The sequence below is a fragment of the Phoenix dactylifera genome, chromosome 1 (assembly GCF_051530095.1).
Source record: "Phoenix dactylifera cultivar Ajwa chromosome 1, Ajwa_hap1_PhDact_Kaust_v1.1, whole genome shotgun sequence".
In the NCBI taxonomy this organism is placed as follows: domain Eukaryota; kingdom Viridiplantae; phylum Streptophyta; class Magnoliopsida; order Arecales; family Arecaceae; genus Phoenix; species Phoenix dactylifera.
In genome coordinates this window covers 1,633,462-1,657,260 of record NC_143190.1, presented here as the reverse complement: position 1 = coordinate 1,657,260, position 23,799 = coordinate 1,633,462, and the positions used below count along the sequence as shown (strand labels likewise).

Sequence of the window (23,799 nt, the reverse complement as noted above, 5' to 3'; positions counted from 1 at the left end):
TATACTATCCTACACTAGTATATACTATACTATACTAGTATATACAATACTATACCATACTAGTATGTACTATAGTATATATACTAGTATATACTACACTATACTATTATATACTATAGTATAGTATACTAGTGCATATTGTACTGTACTAGTACATACTGTATACCATGCTATACTATAATATAATATTATGCTATACTAGTATATACTATACTATACTATACTATAATACTACACTATACTATACTATACTATATTATACTATATTATGTACTATACCATACTACACTATACACTATACTATACTAGTAGACTCTAAAATTTGAGCACCCGGCTTTTTTGCTTCGCCATAGAACTAGATACCACTACTTCCCCCTATAAAAAATCACCACATGGCTCTGATACCATTTTCCACAAGCTGTCAGATATATACTATGCCCGCACCTAGGATATATCCAGGCAACTCAAACTGAGGATAAAATCATAAACTCTTAACTATCAACTGATCACTTAATTAGAAGCTTAAGAAGCTAAGGAGATTATGAGCATATTATGAAATATAAGCATGTATAATTATTCTAGATAGATTGACTGCAAATTACAGTTCAGTCTAGATTAATTGACGGGTACAGTATAATTCGGAGATAATCTTTATTATACTATGCCGTGCTACAGTACTACTACAATACCACTACTATAGTTTGCTATAGTATGCTATAGTTTTGTTAAAGTATTATTGTAGCGTTTTACTACAGTTTTTTATATTAGATCTTTCTTTAACTTTAAATTAGAAAAAAAAACATATGAACAACATAAATATTCATAGAATAACTATCATTAAGATAAAAAGATAATTACAATAGTTCCCTCATACACACCAGAAGGGAATATTACAAAAACAAGCTCACAATTCTTATGGGTTTACATAGTAGTCCAGTTTGGTATAAGATGGGTTCAAGAGAGAGAAAGAAAGTGGATGGAAGGATCAAAGGTGGAGTTTGTTGTGGTAGGGGAAGTGTGAGTGGAAGTGAAAGTATGAAGAGTGTTTGAAGAGAGGAGAGAATAAGATGGAGGGAAATGAGGAGTAGTGGGGGAGTACAACGGAGAGAGTGTAGGCTGCTGATTTGTGGATCGATGCTTGCAAATTAACCTCCTATCCCTTTTTATAGGCGAGAGGCTTCTTAGACTTGAATTTTGTTGAAGTCTGAAACTTAACTCTTTTTAAAATCTAAAAGGTATTTTTATCTTTTGTTGTCTTGAAGAGAATCTTTACTGTTGATGTCGCTTCAGGTGATTGATGTGTCCATCTAGAGAATCTTTTGTTGCAGGTGTCGCTTCAGCCTTTTTAATGGGGACTTCTGGAGAAATTTTACTAGCAAACTTTTCTTTTGATATAAAGGGGGGTGATCTTCTAGCATTACACTCCACCATTTGTAACAAAGGGTGTGTATCCTATACTCTATAACACTTTGATGGTATTAGATATTCCTACGTATCCCAGGCATCTTATTCTTATGCCACCCACCGAACCACCTGACCAAGCCAGCGGCTTTCAGCAAGTCAAAGGGATTAGCAGGAAAATGTCTTTGGCGAGCTTCCCCCTTTAATCCTCATCTTCTTCTCTACTATTTTGCGTCGTACTCGGGGAGAGAGAGTAGACAATCCATGTAAGGCTGCAGCACAGAGGGAAAGCTTCTTCCCTGACCTATATCTTACCTCCAGCCTCCAGGCCAAGCTGGTGAATCCAAAATTCTATCCAACCCCCTGCTTTTGAGTCCATGCTCATCACTCATCAGATTCATGTAAGAACTTATTCGCTGCCACAAAGTTTATTTACCTTCTTTTCCGTGATTTATGTGGCCTCTAAATATGGGAAGCGTCAGTAGTTTCAACAAGCCTTGTCTATTTTGGGGTCATCTAAAACTGCTTGTTTGTTCGGAAATTTAACTTAATTCCGTTGTTTTTTTCTCAAGGAAAAAAAAAAAAGCCTAGTTTCTTAGTTCTTATTATATCAGATATTTTGTTTGCTTTCTGTTGGGTTCTCTCCATGAGAAAAGGATGGTAGGTTTAACCTATAAATCTGCGGTAGGTTTTGGTGGTAACGTAGGCAGAAAGATGTTCGGATTCTAGGTTTCTCTTTGCCTGAATCGGGCAGTGACTCCAGTAGGCTGAGATAGAAATTAGAAAGGTCAATTGAAGTTTCTGTGGAAAAGGAAGGAGGCGGGGAAAGATTTCCAATTTCAGAAGTTATATTAGGTTGAACTTGGGCTTTATATGCAACCAAAGGACATCAGAAGGTGGATCCTATAGAAAGGAGAGGGGGGAATTGCTTCAATCTGTTGTTCTGGGTTCTAGGTTTTGGGAGGTTCTCTTCTTGGTGCCTTAATACCTTGTGAATTAATTGACAAATATGCGGCGTGTTCGAGTTTCATCCCACCAATCCGCCGTGCACAAGCTAGGTGATTCCCAGATGAAACTATCTCCCAAGTTTAGATTGGCTATTACTCCACCATCCTCCTCATTTCAGTCATCTTCTGCAACATCAGAATTGGAAGCACCACTAGAATTAGGCCCCCTCATTCCTGGCCTCCCTGATGATATTGCCCTCAACTGCCTCCTCCGGCTGCCTGTCGAGGCCCATCTAGCCTGCCGGCTGGTCTGCCGGCGATGGCATCGCCTGCTGGCCAACAAGGAGCACTTCTTTAGCCAAAGGAAGGCTCTGCGCTTCCGCAGCCCTTGGTTGTTCACTTTAGCTTTCCACAGATGGACTGGGAAGATACAGTGGCAGGTCCTGGACCTCACTCACTTCTCTTGGCACACCATTCCAGCCATGCCCTGCAAGGACCGGGTCTGCCCTTGTGGATTCGGGTGCATCGCCATTCCTCCGCAGGATGGCGCCCTCCTTGTCTGTGGAGGTTTGGTCTCTGACATGGACTGCCCTCTCCACTCGGTATTGAAGTATGAAATCTATAAGAATCGATGGACCGTTATGAGTAGGATGCTCGCTGCCCGGTCGTTCTTCGCTGCCGGGGTGATCGATGGCATGGTCTATGTTGCTGGAGGGTACAGCAAGGACCAATTTGAGCTCAATTCAGCTGAGGTTCTTGATCCCATTACGGGGAATTGGCAACCTATTGCAAGCATGGGAAGGAACATGGTCTCCTACGACTCTGCAGTGCTGAATGGGAGGCTTTATACGACTGAAGGCTGTGTTTGGCCATTCTTGTCTTCGCCGAGGGGGCAGGTTTATGATCCGAGAGCTGACCGCTGGGAGGATATGGCTGTTGGAATGCGGGAAGGCTGGACAGGTTCAAGTGTGGTTGTTGATGGGCATCTGTTTGTAATCTCGGAGTATGAACGGATGAGGGTGAAGGTCTATGATGTGGAGTCTGATTCATGGGACATCGTTGACAGCTCTCCCATGCCCGAGAGTATTCGCAAGCCTTTCTCGGTGAATTCCGTTGGTCGTAGGATCTTTATTGTTGGCAGAGGCCTTCATGTTGCAGTAGGGCATGTAGAGAAGTGTTACAGTGGTTTCGATGGGAAGGCAAAGAAGCAGAGATTCTCCATTCAATGGCAAGACATAGATGTGCCACAAGAATTTGGCGTCTTGACATCCTCCAGTGCTCAGGTTTTATATGCTTGATCATCTGTTTATCAGTTTGGCTTTGCTTATGTTGTATCAGAAAACAGAAAAGGCTTAACGAAAAAATTGTACAGTTTTAGCACCTGTAATTAGATGCAGTGATCCATAAGAGCGGGTCTAGTATTTTTTGTCTCCTATGTACGCTTTGATTGACCTCATTGGACATGCCATGTATCTTATTGCAGGGTGCTTATTAGGTACTTCTAGGTCCCATTGTTGGTAAGCCATAACGGCTGATATGTTTTGTTAACGAGCTATGAGCAAGAACACCCAATTGTGTCGATGGTAAAACTGTAAGATATTCATAGCCATCACGAAGATGATAAGATATTCATAGCCATCACAAAGATACTCTTCATTTGGGATGGGTTGATAAATATTTTTGGCTGTCATATGCTGAATGCTTTTAGATTTACTTATTTGAAATTTGCAGCTTTATTACTTGCTTGTCCATGCTTGTAGCACCTCCTGTTAAGTTGTTTATAACGGCATTCCTCTCAAAAAAGTGATTTATGGTAGCACGATTCCTGAAGGAGTTATTAGAGCAGCATAGCTATACAAATCTTTCCTTAATGAAAGTATAATTGACACAAAGGCCTTAGGTTGGAATATGTTGTAGGTTTGAGTCCTTGGTTTTACGCAGGAGATGTTGGTGCTGACTTATCCAAAACTTGCTGTTTATTGCTGTGTTTTGCAGCGTCCTTTCGCTTATGTTGGCCATGCTTCAAGCCAAAAGCATGATCTGATGATGAGAAGACAAATTAGATGAGACAATTAGTCTTAAATTTGTTTGTTTATTCTTACTTATAGGGTGGAAAAATAGACTATCTACAGAAAGCAGTGCCATTTCCCAAATTTGTGGTGATGAATGTGATGTAAGCCCTGCCTATCGACGAAGTGGTGATGAAACTAGGGTTAAAAATAAGACTCGGGATCCTTTATAGTGTGCGATTAGCACCGTCGAGTGTTGTGTAGCACCCGATGGCTACTGTCAGAAGATGAACGCCTACAAATAGCAGCAGCCATGTATGGTACATAAGGCCATCTTATTTGATAGTCATCCATCTTCTGATAGCAGCCATCGAGTGTTGTACAGCATTTTGCAGTGCAAACTATACACTGCAGAGAATCTGTGTTCTAAATATAATCTCCATGAGCCCATTAGAGCACATTTGGCACAGTAACTGAGCAGAAAATGATGGAGACATGAAGGTGCTATCTAGCGGCTTCCTGAGGGCCTTTTTGGATGCTCGCAACCAATATTCATAGGCTAACTCCGTCTGGCCAAAAAAAGTAGATAGAAGCCGCTCAATCTTAGTTGGCTGAGACTGTTACATCCTGTAACCGTAAGGCCATGGGGTCACCACTCAGGAGGTATTCCACATATCTGAAGAATTAAAATTTCTTGTTCTCAGGGTCCCAGAGGATTAGGGATGTCTTCTTCCAAACGAGCCCCAAGTCTCTTACTGAAGATCTGGGATCAAATCTTTCCATGATTATGAGTTTATGATTGGAGGGTTTTAGGGGTAATGAGGGGAGGATGGCTCCATTTTTGCAGTGGAGTGCAAATTTTCTACAGGCATCACCTACCAGCGAAAAAAAAAAAGCAAAGAAAAAAAGAAAACATGGGAAAGCCATCTGCGTGAGAATTTGTCCCCCACATACATTGCTTGGACAACCAATCACCTTGGAGCAAGTCATTCCAGTCTTGCTTTCTGTGAGAAACTTGGATTCTTCTTTTCTTCTCAAGCAACAATTCCTATCTAGAATAGCAAAATATGCTGAGGCATCATAATCATTATCAGAATGTGCAAGCTTTTGCATAAAATGTGTTTTCTAAGCTTTCAACACCTTGACATAATGACCTCTCAGATATTGCAATCATGAAATTCTCGGAAAAAACCGATAAAGCTTATCATGATCTCAGGTCAATAGAAACCTCATGAACATTATTTTCTAAACCAAAATACGCTATATCGGTACCGAACTTCATACCAGTACCATACTATTATTATATTAATATGATATAGTATAGGGTCAGTTCGGCATACTGAATATCGGTACTTCCTCTGTATCGTATATCAACACTAAACTAGTACGATACTTTCCCATTTGGTTCGGTACAGTATGGTGGACCTTGCTATAAACATATCATTTTTGGCCAAAGATGGTCACGTTCCCGTGTCAAGAGAAACCTTATCAACATCCTTTGCCAGCGGTCACTGCACTCCATAAGCAAGGATAATAGCTGAATCTTGGACAGATGTCCTACAAGGAAATCGAAATGTATTTGCTTTGGCCATTGCTGCTACAATGTCATGTTATCAACCCTTTATTTCAGAATAGGGGATCATCCATCAAATCCATCCCTTGAAAGCAGCAGCTACTATTAATTGGAGAGTATCTCTATGAAATCTTGAATAAATAGTGCTTGGCGAAGTTCTCTCTGCTTCCTTGCTCCTCATCCTACTCTCATGAGGTGCTGAATAAGAACATGACACACAATATGTAGGGAAAGAGGAAATCATTGCAAGATGGCCAGATCTCTCTGAACCTTATCAAGCTAGTCAATTTGACAAAAAAACCTAACATCCAGATAGGTAAATAACTTTCTAAAACTCAAAACTACCGGTGAAGCACCGGACTAAAAAAGATACCTTCGCATTATCAAGACCAAAACCTCAAGGTCACCATGCCTTCTATAGAATGTTAGCATAGTTAAACCAACAGAACAAGAATACTTATAATTGCTACAACAGGAAACATTAGTTGAAGTTGACAAATGCCAGGCCATATCATGAAAGAACCATCACAAGGCAGAAGCAAATCAGATGGTATGGAAACACTATGAGGTAGAACCCCAAGGAACATGATGTTTGAGAACAGACAGGATTCCAGCTGTGATGCTAAAAGGAAAATAACCGCCTGCAAAAGCTTTCTATTGGCAGAGCTGCTCTACCGCAGCCACAATCTGTGCTGGCTGCACAAGAGTCCACTCCTCCAATGACCCAGCATATGGTGTTGGCACATCCTGCGATGACAAGCACAAGATAGGAGCATCCAAGTAGTCCCAGAAATTGTCAATGATGGCCGCCCTCAGACTGGCACCGATTCCACCAGTACGCATGCATTCCTCCACTATCAGCACGCGATGTGTCTTCTTCACGGAATTCCCAATGGTGTAGAGGTCAAACGGCTTCAACGATCTGATGTCAATGACCTCAGGATCGTATCCTTTGTTCACCAGAGTCTTCGCAGCCTGCATCACATGATACCTCATGCGTGAGTATGTCAGGATTGTCACTTGCTCCCCAGGCCGAACCATCTCTGCCTCCTCCAGGCAACAAATGTAATCCTCATCAGGGATCCTTTCCTTCAAATTATACAGCAGCACATGCTCAAACAGTACCACAGGATTCTCACTCCTGATGGCTGCTTTCATCAGTCCCTTGGCATTGTAGGGGGTCGAGCAGGCAACCATTTGCAAACCTGGAATTGACTGGAAGTATGATTCCAACCGCTGTGAGTGCTCTGCCCCAAGTTGCCTCCCTACGCCTCCAGGCCCTCGAATCACAATTGGAATGGTAAACTGGCCACCAGAAGTGTAATGGAGCATACCACAATTGTTTGATATCTGATTGAAGGCCAGCAGGAGGAAACCCATGTTCATGCCTTCGACAACTGGCCGTAAACCCATCGTTGCAGCACCAACGCCCATGCCTGTGAAGGAGTTCTCAGCAATGGGAGTGTCAAGAACCCTCAGATCTCCATACTTCGTTGCTAAGCCTTTGGTCACCTTGTATGAGCCACCATAATGACCCACATCTTCCCCCATTACACAAACTCGAGGATCTCGGTCCATCTCTTCTTCCAGACCCTCTCGTAGAGCCTCAAACAACAGGAGCTCATGCCTGAGGATTGATAACACAAATTAGATTTCCACCAGATCTCATAAACTCGAGAAACAATATACAAGCTGCTTGCTTCTAAATTTTTACAAGGGGACATATTCGCAGCATAAAACAGCAATTATAATTTTAACAGTCCATTGAGATTTTCCAAAAGAACCGTTCTTATAATGAAATGAGTCTTGTGCATCACGTGCCAAGAAATGGGAAGCATACAGGTTCATGGACATAAGTATTACTTCTAGCAGAACTTGGAACAGATCAAAGATGAATAGGTAGACATAAATTTATCTCATGAAAGTAGATCCTAGGAAGCATCTTACATAAATTCTGCTAAAGTTGATAAATCATTAAAAGCTTATCTGTTGACGCCTTTTCTACAAGATTATTTTTGTTTGGAAAAAATAAAAAAGGAGCATAAAATTGATCCAGAGGTAAATGTGGTTATGACGTATGATAGTCATGCTAACAGTGAGTTAGAAGCACTTGACGGCCAGTACTAACAAGTACAAATTTCTGAAGGTTAACAAGTACAGAAAGAATAGTAGCGCGAGCAAGTACAAATTTCTGGAAGTTGGCACTTAAGGCAGATTTTGCAGTTACATGTCATTCTTCGTAGACTGTATTATGTATTATCTAATAACTAGAGTATATATGGCTGATGTATGTGGTCTTTATGCAAATGCATGTACGAATCCAGCTTGAGGGCATACAAAGTGTAAAAAGCAGAACAGAGAAAAACAGGGAAAAGAAAAAGGCAAAAAGCATCATTATTGATTCTTTATTTCAAATCACGAACCGCCTCATAACAACTATAAGACATCCAGAATCATTCTATGGAAAAGACCTCCAATGTTATCATCCTATCACTATATTCACGAGGAAAAGGTACTTTCATACAATGAACAGACAATAGGCACATTTCTTCCTCAAGTCTCCTATTAACCGAACACAAATCCAACCCCCCAATCAACAAGCATATGAAGCAGGTATCCACACTGCATGTGGAAGTTATCATGCATCGATGATCAAGTAGTTATGCCAATCTCTCTAATGAGAGTCATGACAGGCAGCAATTTGTCCAAAATGATCAACCAAATAAATAACAGATCTTTCTAGGAATCTAAGGTATGAAATCATGCAAGCAACATTAGTTAAAACAGTCAAAAAGGAATTCACCATCAAGTCATTCTTAAAATTCTCATCTTATCCAATGTAGAAGACAATGATGATTTCTTTGATATTCATTTTTAAAGATTCTTCCAGGGCTAGGGGCACCATAATATCACATCCCCTCTCCACTCAAAGCACTGACTCATCACTCATCAGGGCCTTTCACCAATGTTTCACTTCTTCACCACTCTCCACCTCAATACCGGCCATAATGCCATAAAGCCCCTCTTTCCCTACCTCCAAAACTTCCAAGACAGAGCAGTGTCCGTAACATTCAAGTTGATTTTTAATCTATTCAAGTGAGTTTTATACTGATTTTCTGAATCATGGAAAAATATGAATTAGTTGTTTATTAATTTCTTTTAATAAGATATAATACTCTGTGTTCAAGAACTTACATCAATTAAAGAAATGCCAAAGTTCACAAGAAAGCACTATGGGTTTCTACTAGCTTTTGAAATATTTTAGAAGATTAAAAAACAACAATCAAAATGTTCCCATCCTTTTACATACCAGTTTAAATTACTATCCTTGAGTTTGAAAAAGGAATAATAAAAAAAAAATCTTTATAACCTATTGGAGCAAGGAAAACTGTCAAAGCCCTCAAAGGAAATAGGAAGTGCAGATGCCTGATAAATGCCATCTATATAAACCCCCAAATAAGGAGAAGAGCTCAGCAATAGGAACAAAATTAATATTTGTATTTAGAGTGGCAGGATGAGGCACGATGATTTTGTATGCCCGAAGTAGAATTTGTATCATTGAGACTTATAAATATGATAAGATGAAGATTAAATGAATTTGACTTTGTAGGAAAAAAATACCTCACTCGGAACAACCTTCATGTAGGCAAAAGCAATAGTCTAGTAACATTACAAGTTCTAACAGCACCATGAAACCCAAAAACAGATCAACGAACAATTGACTTCAAAAAAAGAAGTAACTTATATGCATATTTCATGTGGGAGTAAAATTTAATAATTGATTCAAGGTCAAGTTAAAATATTTTCTCCACCATGATGGTGAACATGTTGGAACCTAGAACTAAGGACACAATGGTTCAAAAAGAGGCATGGCTGTTCAAGTAAAGGAAATGACTTTCTTGACTGATGGTTGAAAGTGCAGACTATAGATGCTTGCCTTTTGAATTCAGAATAACTGCAACCATATGATCATGGTGCATTGCAATACGTGATGCACTGCAAATTGTCAATTCTTCATCAATGAAGGAAACTGTCTATAGTCTTTACAAGAACTTTTGATTCCTAGGCTCCTAAGGAACCATAACAAGTTTTTTGCATGCAGGGAGCATTAAATGAAAGATAATTAACAGAGACTTGGTTATAGTGATGTCTAAACAGCATGAAAGAGCAGATGGTATGAATTTGAACTTCTACGATAACCTGCACAGGAGAAACTAAAATACCTACTTTATACTGACATGTTACCAGCAGGCTGAGCAATATTGAATAAGGGTTCCTCAGACTCCCAGTAGCTTGGAAATAAGCTGCAATTTGATTTGGTTTAATATGTTGGAAATGGAGTTTGCTAGTTTCCCATCGAACTATATGTTGTACCAGATTTAACAAGAACTTTCAACAATTAAGGATGAATAGGAAAACATGTTGGTTTACATATTTCTAGAGCATGACAAAAAAAGGGATAGCAGAAAGTCTAGTAAATGGAGATGACTTGGAGAATCAGTAATTGTGGTCTACAATCAACTTTTAATCTAATCTTCACGAATCTGAATGAAGAGAGAAATGATGTAAATCCATGGAACAAGAAAGAAATAATGATAAAAGGAAAAGGAATGGAAAGAATTAAGGGTCAAGGAACCAGCTGTATATAGCTGTTTGTTGTTTTTGAAAGTAATATTAGCTACAAAATCTGCAATCTTGGTACCAAATACCGTATCAGTATCTTACTGGTTCAGTACAATACAATCGGTATAGTACGACTAGTATAGTAAAATATACATCTTGCACTAAAACAGCTCTTTAACAATTTTTCTCACTTTTTATCTTGGTATATGTCGATATAGGTCGGTGCGCCTCAGTACGGGTTGGTACACATGTCGGTACATCTTGATATACCTCAATATGGGATAGTATGTCTTGGTACATAATGATACGATGCCCGTACTGATATGAACTTGAGTTTCGTATCGGTTTCCATCCAGTACAGTATGATCGCCTCGTACCATCCTAAGTTTCATACTAGTTTCCATCCGGTACAGTATGATCACCCCATACCGAATGGTCGGGGCAGTACGGTAGAACATAGTTAACTACAAATGCCGATATCATGAAAGAGAAAGAAAAGAAGGAACAAAAATCAAGGACCAAAAAAGAAATATAAAATAAATATTAAGTGTTCTTGTTGCTAGCAGAGAGGAAGCTAAAACAAAATTGATTTACTATGAATGAAGATATTTGAAGATCACAGAAGCCCCTCATTTAGAGACCAGAAAATCAATTTAAAGTAAATAAACTTCCCTAATCAAAACTACAACAGTCACTATCTCTTTAACATATCAATCCTAATAAATTCGGACACATAAAGGGCAGAGCAGGATGCGGGCCTTGTGGGGGTGGTGGGGACACAAACCACCGTTTCCAGCATGTATACAGGCGTCGCCGGCGTGCATAGCACTTTGGCCACCCTAGTTTTATTTTCGTGCGTATTTTCATTTATTTCTTATGTATTTTCGTATTTTATTAGTTGCTGGCTTGTTTGATTGTATTTAGCTAGTGTAGTGACCCATGATGTTGTTGGATCATGGGTAGTTACATGATCTCATTTGTGGGGATCATGGGTAGTTGTATTGGGGCTATATATGGCACCCCCTTATCTACTGTTTGGCAGAATATTTGGATTTAAAAAAAAAAACTTTGCTTTGGCATCTGGTGGACTCCAGAACTCCTCCCTCCTCCTTTCCCCTTCTTAATTTCTCTCTAAATCTACTGTCCCGCATCAGTTTGGTATCAGAGCACTGTTGGGCTTTGCCTCTGTGCCAACGCCCCGATCCGTGATCCTTTCCCTTCCTTTTCTTTCACTGCCATTTTCTGGGCCGCAGTGGGACAGTCTGCAAAAAAAAAAAAATCTTTTGTTGTCTCCTCTGTCCCGAAACTCCCACAGAAATCTACCAAGTGTATGGCAGAGCACCGCCGGATCCCAGGATTCCGGTGGGCACACGAAATCTACGCGGTAACCCGACCCCGGACGCCGGAGCGAGCTGACGGACCACGAGTGACTCCCTCTGTCAAAAAGAAGAGGAGCATCGCTGCCCTTCTTTCAGATCTGTCCCTCGGACCCGCCGAAGCGTCTGCCGGCCACCGCGCACACGAAGAGAGACGGGAAGACATTCCTGCGAAGAAACCCAGTGCCGGAGCAGGTGACCGGTCGCCGGCCACCACCACAGACCACTGAGACCCCCCGCACTGCTAGCGTGGACTTCAGCACGATCGGCCGCCGGGAACTGCCAGCAACCGTAGCCGCAGAGCCCGGTACCACCTCCCGAAACCGTCGGGAGGTTGAAGAAACACCAGCTAACGGATAAGTCCCTCACCCGTTACCCAGTCTATTAACCCGGATCCGTTTCCACAAAAAAAAAAAAAAAAAAAAGAGAAAAAAAAAAGAGCAAGAAAGATCGTACCTGTTGCTCGATGGAGAAGAACCCTAGATCTAGGGTTCCGCCACCACTGCCGCCGTCGACGCTTCGCTGCCACGCCTCCACCGCCACTGTCGCCGCTCCCTGTTGCTGCCGCCGAGCCGCCTCTCCCTTCCGCCGCCAGTCCCTTCTCGCTCGCCGCCGCCGCTCACCTCAGCGACCGCACGCACCGCTGCTTCAATCACACCGCCACCCTCCCCTTCCCCTCTCTTTCATCTTCTCCGTTTCCTCCACCCTCCACCGACCTTTGAGTTCTTCCCATTTTCTTCTCCCTCTCAGCTCACTAAGACCCTTCTCCCTCCCATCTCACCGACGCCTCTTTCCCGCACCACCACCTCCACCTCCGTTGCCGACTCCATCATCCGCCCTCGCCGCTCCCATCGCCCCCCAAAACGAAGATCGCCCCCGCCGAACTCGCCCCTCTCTTCCACCCGGTGTCTCCCTCAACTCCCCTCCCGATCACACAGAGGGATCCGAAGCCATCCAGAAGCTTCGGGTCCCATCTAGTCACTGCATTCGGGCGAGTGGGCCGGTTCAGCATCTTGCGGGCCCAGCTGATCTTTCGGGCGAGTGGGCCGGTTCAGTGTCTTGCGGGCCCAGCTGATCCTCTGGCCCAGTATCTTGCGGGCCCAGCTTTCAGGCCCTGCACCTGGATCCAGACCCTGCCGTGAGTTGGACTTCTACAACAACACTGCAGTCAGCCATTTTTCAGCAGCATCTTCTACAAATCGTCGGGTTCCGGTTCTGCATCCTACACTCTGACATCCAAACTCATCCACTGAATCAGATCTGTAAGAAGAGGTCGTATCTTTCCTTTACAAAATTATTTTTCAGCCTTTCCCTATAAACTAGTTTATCTTTAGGTTATTATTGTTTTCACTTCATGTTGTCGGTTTGAGATAGGACCTTAATTTTATAAAAGCCTATGCCCCTTGAAAACACATATTGAGCCTTACAAATTATTTTCAAATCCTCGAAAGGCAACTAGAAAATTTTACTTGAATCTGGTGAAACCCAAATCAATTTGAAGGACCTCACTTTCATTAGATTAACCTGTAAAGATTTTGCATGATCCAGACTAAGGTTAGCAGTACCTAAGGTCCTGATATTTAGTTATCACCTGTGCTAATTCGAAGGTAACCAAGACTACGTCTTTTATTTAACATTGTTGATTTTATTTTGAATGTTAATTATATATCTAGGATTTTTGAATTCTAGAGTATGACAACTCGCAGCGGTACATCTTACTCACATGAGATGTCGACCAACCCAAACCAACAGGTGTTAGATGCCATAGCAGCATTAGAAACCAGATTAGGAGCAAGAATCACTGACCTAGAAACTAGGCTGAACACTCGCTTGACTATGGCTGAAAATTCAATCATCAACCTCCAAGTGACTCACAACGATGGAGAATCTGAACTTGGTGAGATTGAACCGTCCCGCCCCAGAGGCCTTGGGCCACAACACCAAAGGGACTATCTAAGAGTACGTGAGACACCAGATGAGCATGTAATGCGCAGTATTAAGATCGATGCACCAAGTTATGATGGTCGTCTTGACCCAAAAGTCTTCATCGATTGGCTCGCTGATATGGATCATTACTTTGAATGGTATAGCTTGTCTGACGATCGTAGAGTTCGTTTTGCAAAAATGAAGCTCATTGGTCCTGCAAAATTACATTGGAACACAATAGAAAATATGCTTGCTAGAGCTAGACAACCCCCTGTGGTACATTGGGATGAAATGAAGGAGAAATTGAAAGAAAAATATCTCCCAACATCCTATAAGAGTCGTCTGTTAGATCAGTGGCAACGATTGATTCAAGGAAACAAACCTGTATCCGAGTACATCGCTCGTTTTGATGAGTTCTTCATGCGATGTGATGCACGCGAGAGTGTGGAGTTGACCCTTTCTAGGTTTAGGTCCGGATTGCGAGATGATCTACAAAAAGAGCTTATTTTACGCGAGGTCAATTCATTAGAACATGCCTATCAACTTGTCCAAGACATTGAGCGTTATACTAATAAGACAACCTTTAGGCGATTCGATCTTAAGGAGACCAATTATAAGTTCACCCACGGTAGTCAAACTAATACTGGGAGTAAGCCTACTATCAGAAATCAAGCGACCGATCCCCAAAAATTAATGATCAAAAGAATAAGGGACTTTTAAGTGAACCACCCAAAATTTCTAGAGATCAGTGTTACAGATGTTTTGGTTTTGGGCATAGAGCTAGTCAATGTCCTACTAAGAAAACACTGGTCATCGAAGAAGATAGAAATGATGAAGAGAATGAGTTGGTCTATGAACCAGAGATAGACCCTGAAGAGTCAGATGAAGGTGAGGAACCCGGCTCACTTGAGGGTTCCACTCCTTTAGGCGTAGTTAGGTGTGTCCTTACACAACCTAAGCAAGAAGATGATGACTGGAGGCGTCGATCCATATTTCACACTTATATCAAATGTGGCGAACATAGCTGTAAGGTTATCATTGACAGTGGGAGTAGTGTCAATGTTGTATCCACAAGAACTGTCAAGAAGCTACAGTTAAGGACAGTGCCTCATCCTAACCCTTATAATGTGTCTTGGGTGGATAAAACTGCTATACCAGTCACTGAACGTTGTCTAGTTCAAATCAACTTTTCTGAATATAATGATAAGGTCTGGTGTGATGTTATTCCCATGGACGTTGGACACATCATCCTTGGTCGACCATGGCTTTATGATTTGGATGTGACCATTTATGGCAAATCCAATTCCTGTTCTTTTGTTCACCAAGAAAAGAAAATTCGACTAAACCCTCTACCACCTAGGCCTTCTAATGCTGGAAAGAAGGATGTGAAGGTTGAAAAGCGCCTTCAAATCATTAGTCCTAAGGAATTTGAGAAAGCAGCATCCCAAGGATCCATAGTCCTTGTGTTAGTGTCCAAAGAAGTTGTTCCCGATTTTCAAATAGATTTTCCGAAGGAAGTTCATCATGTTCTGGAAGAATTTAAGGATCTCTTTCCTGAGGACCTTCCTGATGAGCTTCCCCCTATGCGTGACATTCAGCACGCCATAGACTTGGTTCCAGGGGCGACTCTCCCGAACTTGCCTCATTATAGACTAAATCCGATTGAACATGCTGAATTGAAACGGCAAGTTGATGAACTACTCCAAAAAGGGTTCATCCGAGAAAGTCTTAGCCCGTGTGCGGTGCCGGCGCTTTTAACGCCCAAAAAAGACGGCACTTGGAGAATGTGTGTGGATAGCAGCGCAATTAATAAGATAACGGTTAAATATCGGTTTCCAATACCACGATTGGATGACATGCTTGATATGATGGCAGGTGCCACTATCTTTTCTAAAATTGACCTTAAGAGTGGTTACCACCAAATCCGTATCCGCCCAGGTGATGAATGGAAAACAGCTTTCAAAACCAAGGATGGGTTATACGAGTGGCTAGTCATGCCCTTTGGATTAACAAATGCACCTAGTACATTTATGCGAATTATGACCCAAGTACTAAGACCTTTCATGGGTAAATTCCTTGTAGTCTACTTTGACGATATCTTAATTTACAGCAAAAACAAGGAACAACACCTTGAGCACCTACGTTTGGTTTGCAATTCACTAAGAAAAGAAAGCCTATATGCGAATCTTAAGAAGTGTTCATTTATGACTGATCGTGTAATCTTCTTAGGATTCGTTGTTTCTTCTGAGGGTGTTTCAGCAGACCCACAGAAGGTCCAAGCTATTCTTGAATGGCCCGAACCCACTACATTATTTGAGGTGCGAAGCTTCCACGGCCTAGCCACCTTTTATAGAAGGTTCATCAAGAATTTTAGTACGATCACTGCACCGATTACGGATTGTATCCGGAAAGGTGAATTTCATTGGACCATTGCGGCCTCAAGGGCATTTCAAGAGATCAAGACTAGAATGACTGAAGCCCCGGTGATGCGCCTCCCAGATTTTACTAAAGTTTTCGAAGTTTCTTGTGACGCATCTGGTATAGGTATAGGTGGTGTCTTAAGCCAAGAAAAACATCCTATCGCATACTTCAGTGAAAAGCTGAATGATGCCAAACGAAAATATTCCACCTATGACAAAGAATTTTATGCAGTTGTACAAGCGCTGCGTCACTGGCGTCACTATTTGCTACCTCAGGAATTCGTATTATATTCCGACCATGAAGCTTTGAGGTACTTAAATTCCCAAAAGCGATTGAATTCACGACACGGAAAGTGGGCTGAATTTCTTCAAGAATATACCTTCGTGTTGTGTCACAAAGCAGGTATTGACAACAAAGCAGCTGATGCCTTAAGCCGACGTGTAGCATTACTTTTGTCGGTAAACATAAATGTTACTGGATTTGAACGTATGATTGACGACTATGCAACTTGTCCAGACTTCGCTGAGATCTATGCAAGCGTCTTAGATGGTCGCACCAGGGACAATAGTGATTACCTTGTGGTTGATGCCTTTCTGTTCCGAGGAAACAAGCTATGTATCCCTCAAACATCCCTTAGAGATTTTCTTGTTTGGGAACTTCATGCGGGAGGAATAGCTGGCCATTTTGGTAGAAATAAGACCATTGATATGGTCGAACAAAGATTTTATTGGCCTAGTTTAAAACGGGATGTTGCAAAAATTGTTAGTCAGTGTCGTACTTGTCAACTATCCAAACAGCGCAAACAAAACACTGGTTTATATACTCCCCTTCCTGTCCCAGACCGTCCTTGGCAGGACATTAGTATGGATTTCGTGCTAGGATTGCCAAAGACTAGAAGTAAGCATGATTCCATTCTCGTGGTAGTGGATCGGTTCTCTAAGATGGCACATTTTCTACCCACTTTCAAGACTTCTGATGCCTCCAAAGTTGCGAGGATTATCTTTGATGAGGTCGTTAGGCTCCACGGGCTTCCAACCTCGATAGTGACTGATAGAGATGTCAAATTTGTTAGTTATTTTTGGAAGACCCTCTGGAACTTTATGGGTACTAAGCTTAAATATTCCACAGCCTATCACCCTCAGACAGACGGGCAAACTGAGGTGGTCAACCGCAGTCTAGGAACCCTTCTACGATGTTTGGTAGGTGACCACCCAGGTAATTGGGATCTTCTATCCATAGCTGAATTCGCCTACAATAGCTCTGTAAACAGGACCACTGGCTTGAGCCCTTTTGAAATTGTCTTAGGCTATGTACCGCGAAAACCTGTTGATCTTATCCCAGTAGCCCCTAACAATAGAATCTCTGAGACCGCTGAATCCTTTGCGCAACACATGCAAAATTTACATAAAGAGATTAAGAAGAAAATTGAAATCAACAATGCGAGATATAAAACGGCCGTTGACTTACGTCGACGTTATCAAGAATTTCGAGCGGGTGATGATGTAATGATCAGAATCAGACCTGAACGGTTTCCACCAGGAGCCGTTAGGAAATTGCACGCCCGAAGTATGGGTCCATACAAAATTCTGAAACGGGTTGGATCTAATGCATATGTGGTGGATATTCCAAGTGATTTTGGGATTAATCCAGTTTTTAACGTAGAAGACTTAGTTGCCTACCGAGGTCCGACAACTATTCCTACAGACCCACTCAATGAGCCTGCTCCTGCCTTGCCTCCTGTACCTTTTTCTCCGCAGATCACAGACACAGTGGAACAGATTTTGGATGATCAGATTGTTAGTACGCAGAACGGTGGTTATCAGCGATACCTGGTCAGATGGCATGGTCGACCTCCGTCAGATGATACTTGGATTAGCAGAGATGAGCTTCAGCGACTTGCTTCAGACCTGTTGGAGCATTACCAGACATCCGTTTCGCCAGAGGCGAACTCTTCTCCGCTGAGGGGAGTTGGTGGGGACACAAACCACCGTTTCCAGCATGTATACAGGCGTCGCCGGCGTGCATAGCACTTTGGCCACCCTAGTTTTATTTTCGTGCGTATTTTCATTTATTTCTTATGTATTTTCGTATTTTATTAGTTGCTGGCTTGTTTGATTGTATTTAGCTAGTGTAGTGACCCATGATGTTGTTGGATCATGGGTAGTTACATGATCTCATTTGTGGGGATCATGGGTAGTTGTATTGGGGCTATATATGGCACCCCCTTATCTACTGTTTGGCAGAATATTTGGATTAAAAAAAAAAAACTTTGCTTTGGCATCTGGTGGACTCCAGAACTCCTCCCTCCTCCTTTCCCCTTCTTAATTTCTCTCTAAATCTACTGTCCCGCATCAGGGGGCCAATATATACAAGCACACATGCAAGCGCAAAGACACATACACATATACATATATAAATATAATAAAATGTGTGTTAAAAGATAAAGTTTTCTTTATAATATTTCTATACTGATGTTTTATTTGGCATGAAATGTGAGTCCCTTAAACTAGATTTGTTGCAGATTTTATTATTGAAATTACAATACTACTCTATAGCAATAAGGTAATACAAGCAAAATTAATTGGCTCAAACTTATTTCTGAGTGTGGCTTTAAGCCTTTGATTTCCATATATAAGTTAGTTTCAAATTTTAAGATTTGAACAAATAATTTAATTAGTTATCTTGGATGCAAAAATGATTGGACCACATTTTTTTGATACTAATTAAGATAGGGAAAACTGATTTCCTTCTTAGAAGGCTAAATTAAGGAGTGAAATTTTAGGAAACACCTGATTTTTGGGGAGTTTATTATTGGGAGAAGGGGGTTGGCATTTTTTCGTACTAGGTGGAGGAAAATCCAGTGAAAGAAATTAAAACACGGTGGTTTCTCCAGAGAAAGAAAACAGAAGACAGTGGACAAACCCCTTATAATTGAACAAAAAAGGAGCTAATGGCATCTGCTTGGGACAAATAAAGAAGCCTGGAAGGGAAGCTGAAGTTGGCCATGAAATCCATGCACTAAAGGAAAAGGAGGGGTGGGGTGGGGGGGTGATCCTCTCCTAGAATCATAATTGGATGTCAACAGCTTTTGCACTTCCGAGAGAGAGAGAGAGAGAGAGAGAGAGTTAGCATCTCAGCTGAAGAGATCTTGGACCAATACACAAAAATACATCAAAAAGTATATGCAATAATAAATCTTATATAAATTTAAATTATCTAACCACTGACAGCAGCTATGCAAGAGTAGTTATCCCACTTTCCATGAAAAAATTAAAAAAACAATTAAGATAATTGTGCTTCTTCTCGCCACAGATCACATCAAGCAGAAAATATTATTACGAGGAAAATGCTCAATAATGGTGCCTCGAATAAACTTGAAGCATCAAAATGGGTGGAAATAAAAGCAATTTCTCAATGCAAAACATAATGAATAATTGAATATTCAACAACTCATAGTCAAGATTATTGAAAAATCAGGTGTATGGAGAGCTTACCCAGGTTTGGAATCTGTGGATTTTGCAGAAGCCTCACTCTTTGCCTAGAAACACAGAGTACAAACCAAGTTAACAGAAAGAGCATATTTCAATAGCAACAAGCGTATAAGACCAACTAAGTATAGATTCTAAAAAAACCAAAAATCAATCACAAAAAAAGGCAGTCTCATCCAGGAATAAATGAATGTGCCCACAAGCATGCAATCTAAATTAATGGAGGTTCCAATAACTAACTGCAACTGCATTTGCGATCAAATTCTCCCCACGCAACCTGGTGTTAAAGCCAACAGAATGTCTTCCATCAGATTTCACAACCAAAAGGCTTCCTTTCCTTCCTGAAAACCAAACATGGAAAGCAATAATTAACCTGCGATCCAAATTAGCTCAGAAACTTAAGCATTCATAAGTTTCCGAAAGCCCACTCCATTCTCTAACAAAAAACCTGTATAAATCAGAGCCCAGTTGCTATAATTTACAAAATAAAGCGAAGACGTTGAATTTGAATAAATTTCCACCAAATAATCGTAAAAAAAAAACGCAAGAAACAGCAACTGTAACATATCCAACCACTGAAACAATAAAAGAGCAAGAAGAAAACCAAAAACCAAGAAATCTTAAGGATAAACCCATAGATCAACACTATCTCCTCAATTCTTTTTCGGAAACGATTCAGATGGATGAAAGAGGACCTGCGGGAGATCGGAGCAGCGATCCGAACCGAAACCTCTCGGAATTGGCCCCGAGATTCGAGGAAGCCCTTAGGGGTGCCGCCGTCTGAAGCGCCGCTGCCATTCTCGGACCGATCGAAAGGGAAAAAAAAACTCTCGAGAAGAAGAAGACGAAAGAAGAATCGGAATGGAGGACAACGCGCAAAGAGAGAGAGAGATCTGGGGCGCAGATTTATACTGCAAGCGGGGCGGAGATGCCAAGACGAAAACAGGTGAGGAGAGAGAACGCTCGCTCTCTCTCCCCCAGGACTCCAGGGGGCGGGTTTTCGGGGGCCCTCGGTTCCATCGCATGAAATCCGCGTCGCGTGTCCTCGCCGCCTGGCCCATCACGGCCGTTGGGAAAATATCGGATGGTGGGTATTGGTGCCATTGGTGGATCATACGGCGAGATCTGCGATCACGATCATACGGTGGTTGTTTGAGAACAGCGGGGATCGTACTGTGGGTATTGCTTGTTTTGGTTGGTCCGTCAGCTGTATACGGTATTGATAGGGGTCTGAAAGTGCAACGGAAGGCAGATACCAGTTAGCTAATGGTATTATTATGAGCAAATCTGTGACTAAATAAATGGTTAGCTTTTTTTTAATCTTTTTTAGGAATAAATAGGAATCAAGTAGTAATATCAAAATGGTCATTTCATTAATTAGCAATCACAGATTCACATGAAATCTTTGTGAGTACTGATCTATATGCACCAAAATATAATTGATTATGGATAGGGGCATAAACTGATAATTTTGACTCAGGCCTAGCAATTTTTTTCTTTAATAATTAGATAAAGTTTGGATTGTCCAATTCAATGGGGTTAAAAATAGATTGGATTTGGGCTTAGCATCTCAACCCAACAAGTCACCATAGGTTAACAGATCTTAAAATCTTAATTTTAGATATCTGAAATATTGTGAAAATACCAATAGGTCATGCATTTGTTGACGATGGTTCATGTGATTAGAAAGTTTATGTAATTAACCATTCGAAAAACATAAAAATAAGATCTAAAATTCTCGAGAATGTCAACAAATGCATAAGTTCATGTGATACCAATAGGTCCCCCCCCCCCAATTTTGAAGCACAATATCCTTCAATCCTGGTTCTTAGTCCATCAATGTTCAGATCTGAAAATTTTTTGCCTTTAGAATCATAGGTTGCACTACAAGGCAATTGGAATGTGGTCTGAAATAGAGCTTGAAAGAGCTTTTAGGATGGAAGCCGAGAACGTGTCATTCACAATTTTGACAAAGCAAGAGATGGTTTCTGGGGCAGAACTGCGGGCTGCCCGAGCGGGTCTTTGACATGCGAGGCTAGCACTGCAAGTCAGTTCGGTTATCTTGAAGGGCGATTCAGCTACGGTAATCAGGTAGATTCAAGGGGGCCTAAGGAGCGAGGGCACGGACCACCCTTTGATCCGGGATATTGGGATGATGACTAGAGATGTTGTAGCCTTTCAGGTCAAGCGTGTATTTAGAAAGGCCAACAGGGCGGCCGACTGGGTGGCTGCTTATGCGGCCACCACTCATGATACACCCTGTGGTCAAGAGAGGAGGAGCTACTACGGGCACTCTGTGAGCTTGTGTTTTTTGATTTTATTGGGTGTATTCGTACATGCACTGTATGATGAACCCGCCAAAAAAAAAAAAAAAAGGAAACAAAAGAGGTGGTTTAATGTGGCCAAAGATGATGGTCTATTCCATTACTCCAAGTATAATCCTTTCCTTTCAATTCAAGGTCAATCAGGTCAAAGGAAGAGACAAAGTCAAGAAATGCTAGGTTGTCCATGACACCACTATCATGGCAAGATGGCATCACTAATTGGTATAGGGAAGAAGGAGACAATAGAGAGCAAACAATAATCCATAAGATAATCGCTGTAATGGGGGAAGGGAATGGCCATGATTTTGCAAAATCCAACTATCCATCCATCAAAATCACTAAGGAAGAGGTATTAAACTAGCTTAAGGGAGCTTCAACACTTTGAAACAGCACAGATTGGTTTTCAACTATAGTAGATGACAACCAAAACAAAACAATCCCATACAAGGAAAAAGAAACATGGGAGAATCTGATCTAGATTCCTCCTACATTCAGATAGAGAAAAAGTGACATAGCTTGGGTGGATGCCTTGGATTTTTCCAAGGAAAGGATGGATTCAGCTATCCTTGGATTTCTCTTTCAGAAATATGAACCCACAAGTTTTGCCTCAGTCCAACAAGAGTTTATGAGGCACCAAGCGAAGAGGCATTGGTGATTCAAGCTGAGATGGGACTAAGGTAGATGAGGAAATCATACCAAGCCGCCCTCTTGAGCCCTCTCCTACCGGAGAGGGCAGGAGGAGCTCTCCCTAGGTCCCTTGAGGAGATAGCATAAAGAGGGGTCTTGGCTTTCGATTGAACCATAGGGTTCACCATGGGTGTAGGTTCAGCCATGGGGATCAGTGGACTTGGGGGTGCCTCCCTTGGAGGCTAGTCTGCTTCCCATTGTTGATGAGGAGGTAGGACTGAGGGGGCCGGTCTTCTGAATGCAGCATCCTTGATTGAGGTCAATATTCTGTAAGTGGCATCTCTGAAAGCAACAAAGATGGACTTAAAAGGCTTTCACAAAAAAGTATAAATCTGATAAAAGGAGAGGTTCTTCCCGACTAAACATGGAGGCATCACACTCTCGAAAAGGTTGAAGCCAGAAATAATCTCTGAACTGAATCTACATCCCAAGCATGGAATGGCACTTCATCAAGTTCTAAAAAGACTTTGATTTAAAGTTTTGAGGGGCTGCTCATTTTCTCAGAGACCAAGGACGAACTAGGAAGCTGGAGAAGCTTTGCTGCTTTTTCCTCCATGATGGCGAGCATGGAGCAGGTGGTTTCGAGAAGGAAAAAGAAAAAGAAAAAGAGGACAATCGTATCCAAGTTCCAGAGGATCTCAACTATTGTTCGGTGCAAATATACTTCTAAAAGGTTGAACTTTGGATGATGTCCATGTGGGCGTATATTTAGTTTGAGATCTGCTGGATAGATTTTAAATATTCATATAAAAATAAAAAATTTAAATAATATTTTTTGAATAGCTATGTTGGATGAGATTCTAAATTATTATAAATGATGTCAGAGTGGACTTGATTTATAATTTATGTAAACTAGAAAATACTGCTGCATAGATCCATTAAAGCTGACCATTGGAGAATTTTTGCACTTCATCTTTCTTTTATATTTTCATCTTTATTATTAAATAGATATTATGAAATAATAATTAATTTTTATTAGAAAACTTTATTAATATCACTGTTCTAGGACATCTGCAGGCTCTTG

The 23,799-nt window shown here is 41.4% G+C and overlaps 1 protein-coding gene, 1 long non-coding RNA gene and 1 pseudogene across 3 annotated transcripts; 2 read left to right on the top strand and 1 right to left on the bottom strand.

The window, feature by feature from the left end:
• Window positions 1-1,355: 1,355 nt before the first annotated feature.
• On the top strand, window positions 1,356-4,951 carry LOC148714991 (uncharacterized). Its single transcript, XR_015975600.2, has 2 exons — window positions 1,356-1,802; window positions 4,344-4,951. It is a non-coding gene; the product is annotated as an uncharacterized LOC148714991 (long non-coding RNA).
• On the top strand, window positions 1,799-4,023 carry LOC103695743 (F-box/kelch-repeat protein At1g30090 pseudogene; annotated as a pseudogene). The gene has a single exon (XR_015975597.2). The product of XR_015975597.2 is annotated as an F-box/kelch-repeat protein At1g30090 pseudogene (transcript).
• A 1,413-nt stretch (window positions 4,952-6,364) lies between the features above and the next one.
• On the bottom strand, window positions 6,365-23,405 carry LOC103695744 (pyruvate dehydrogenase E1 component subunit beta). The gene is made up of 4 exons (XM_039114541.3): window positions 20,460-23,405; window positions 20,005-20,105; window positions 19,771-19,814; window positions 6,365-7,557 (listed from the first exon to the last, which is right to left on the bottom strand). The coding sequence occupies exons 1-4, from the start codon at window positions 20,560-20,562 to the stop codon at window positions 6,585-6,587; spliced, it is 1,221 nt and encodes a 406-aa protein (XP_038970469.3). The 5' UTR covers window positions 20,563-23,405; the 3' UTR covers window positions 6,365-6,584.
• Window positions 23,406-23,799: the final 394 nt, after the last annotated feature.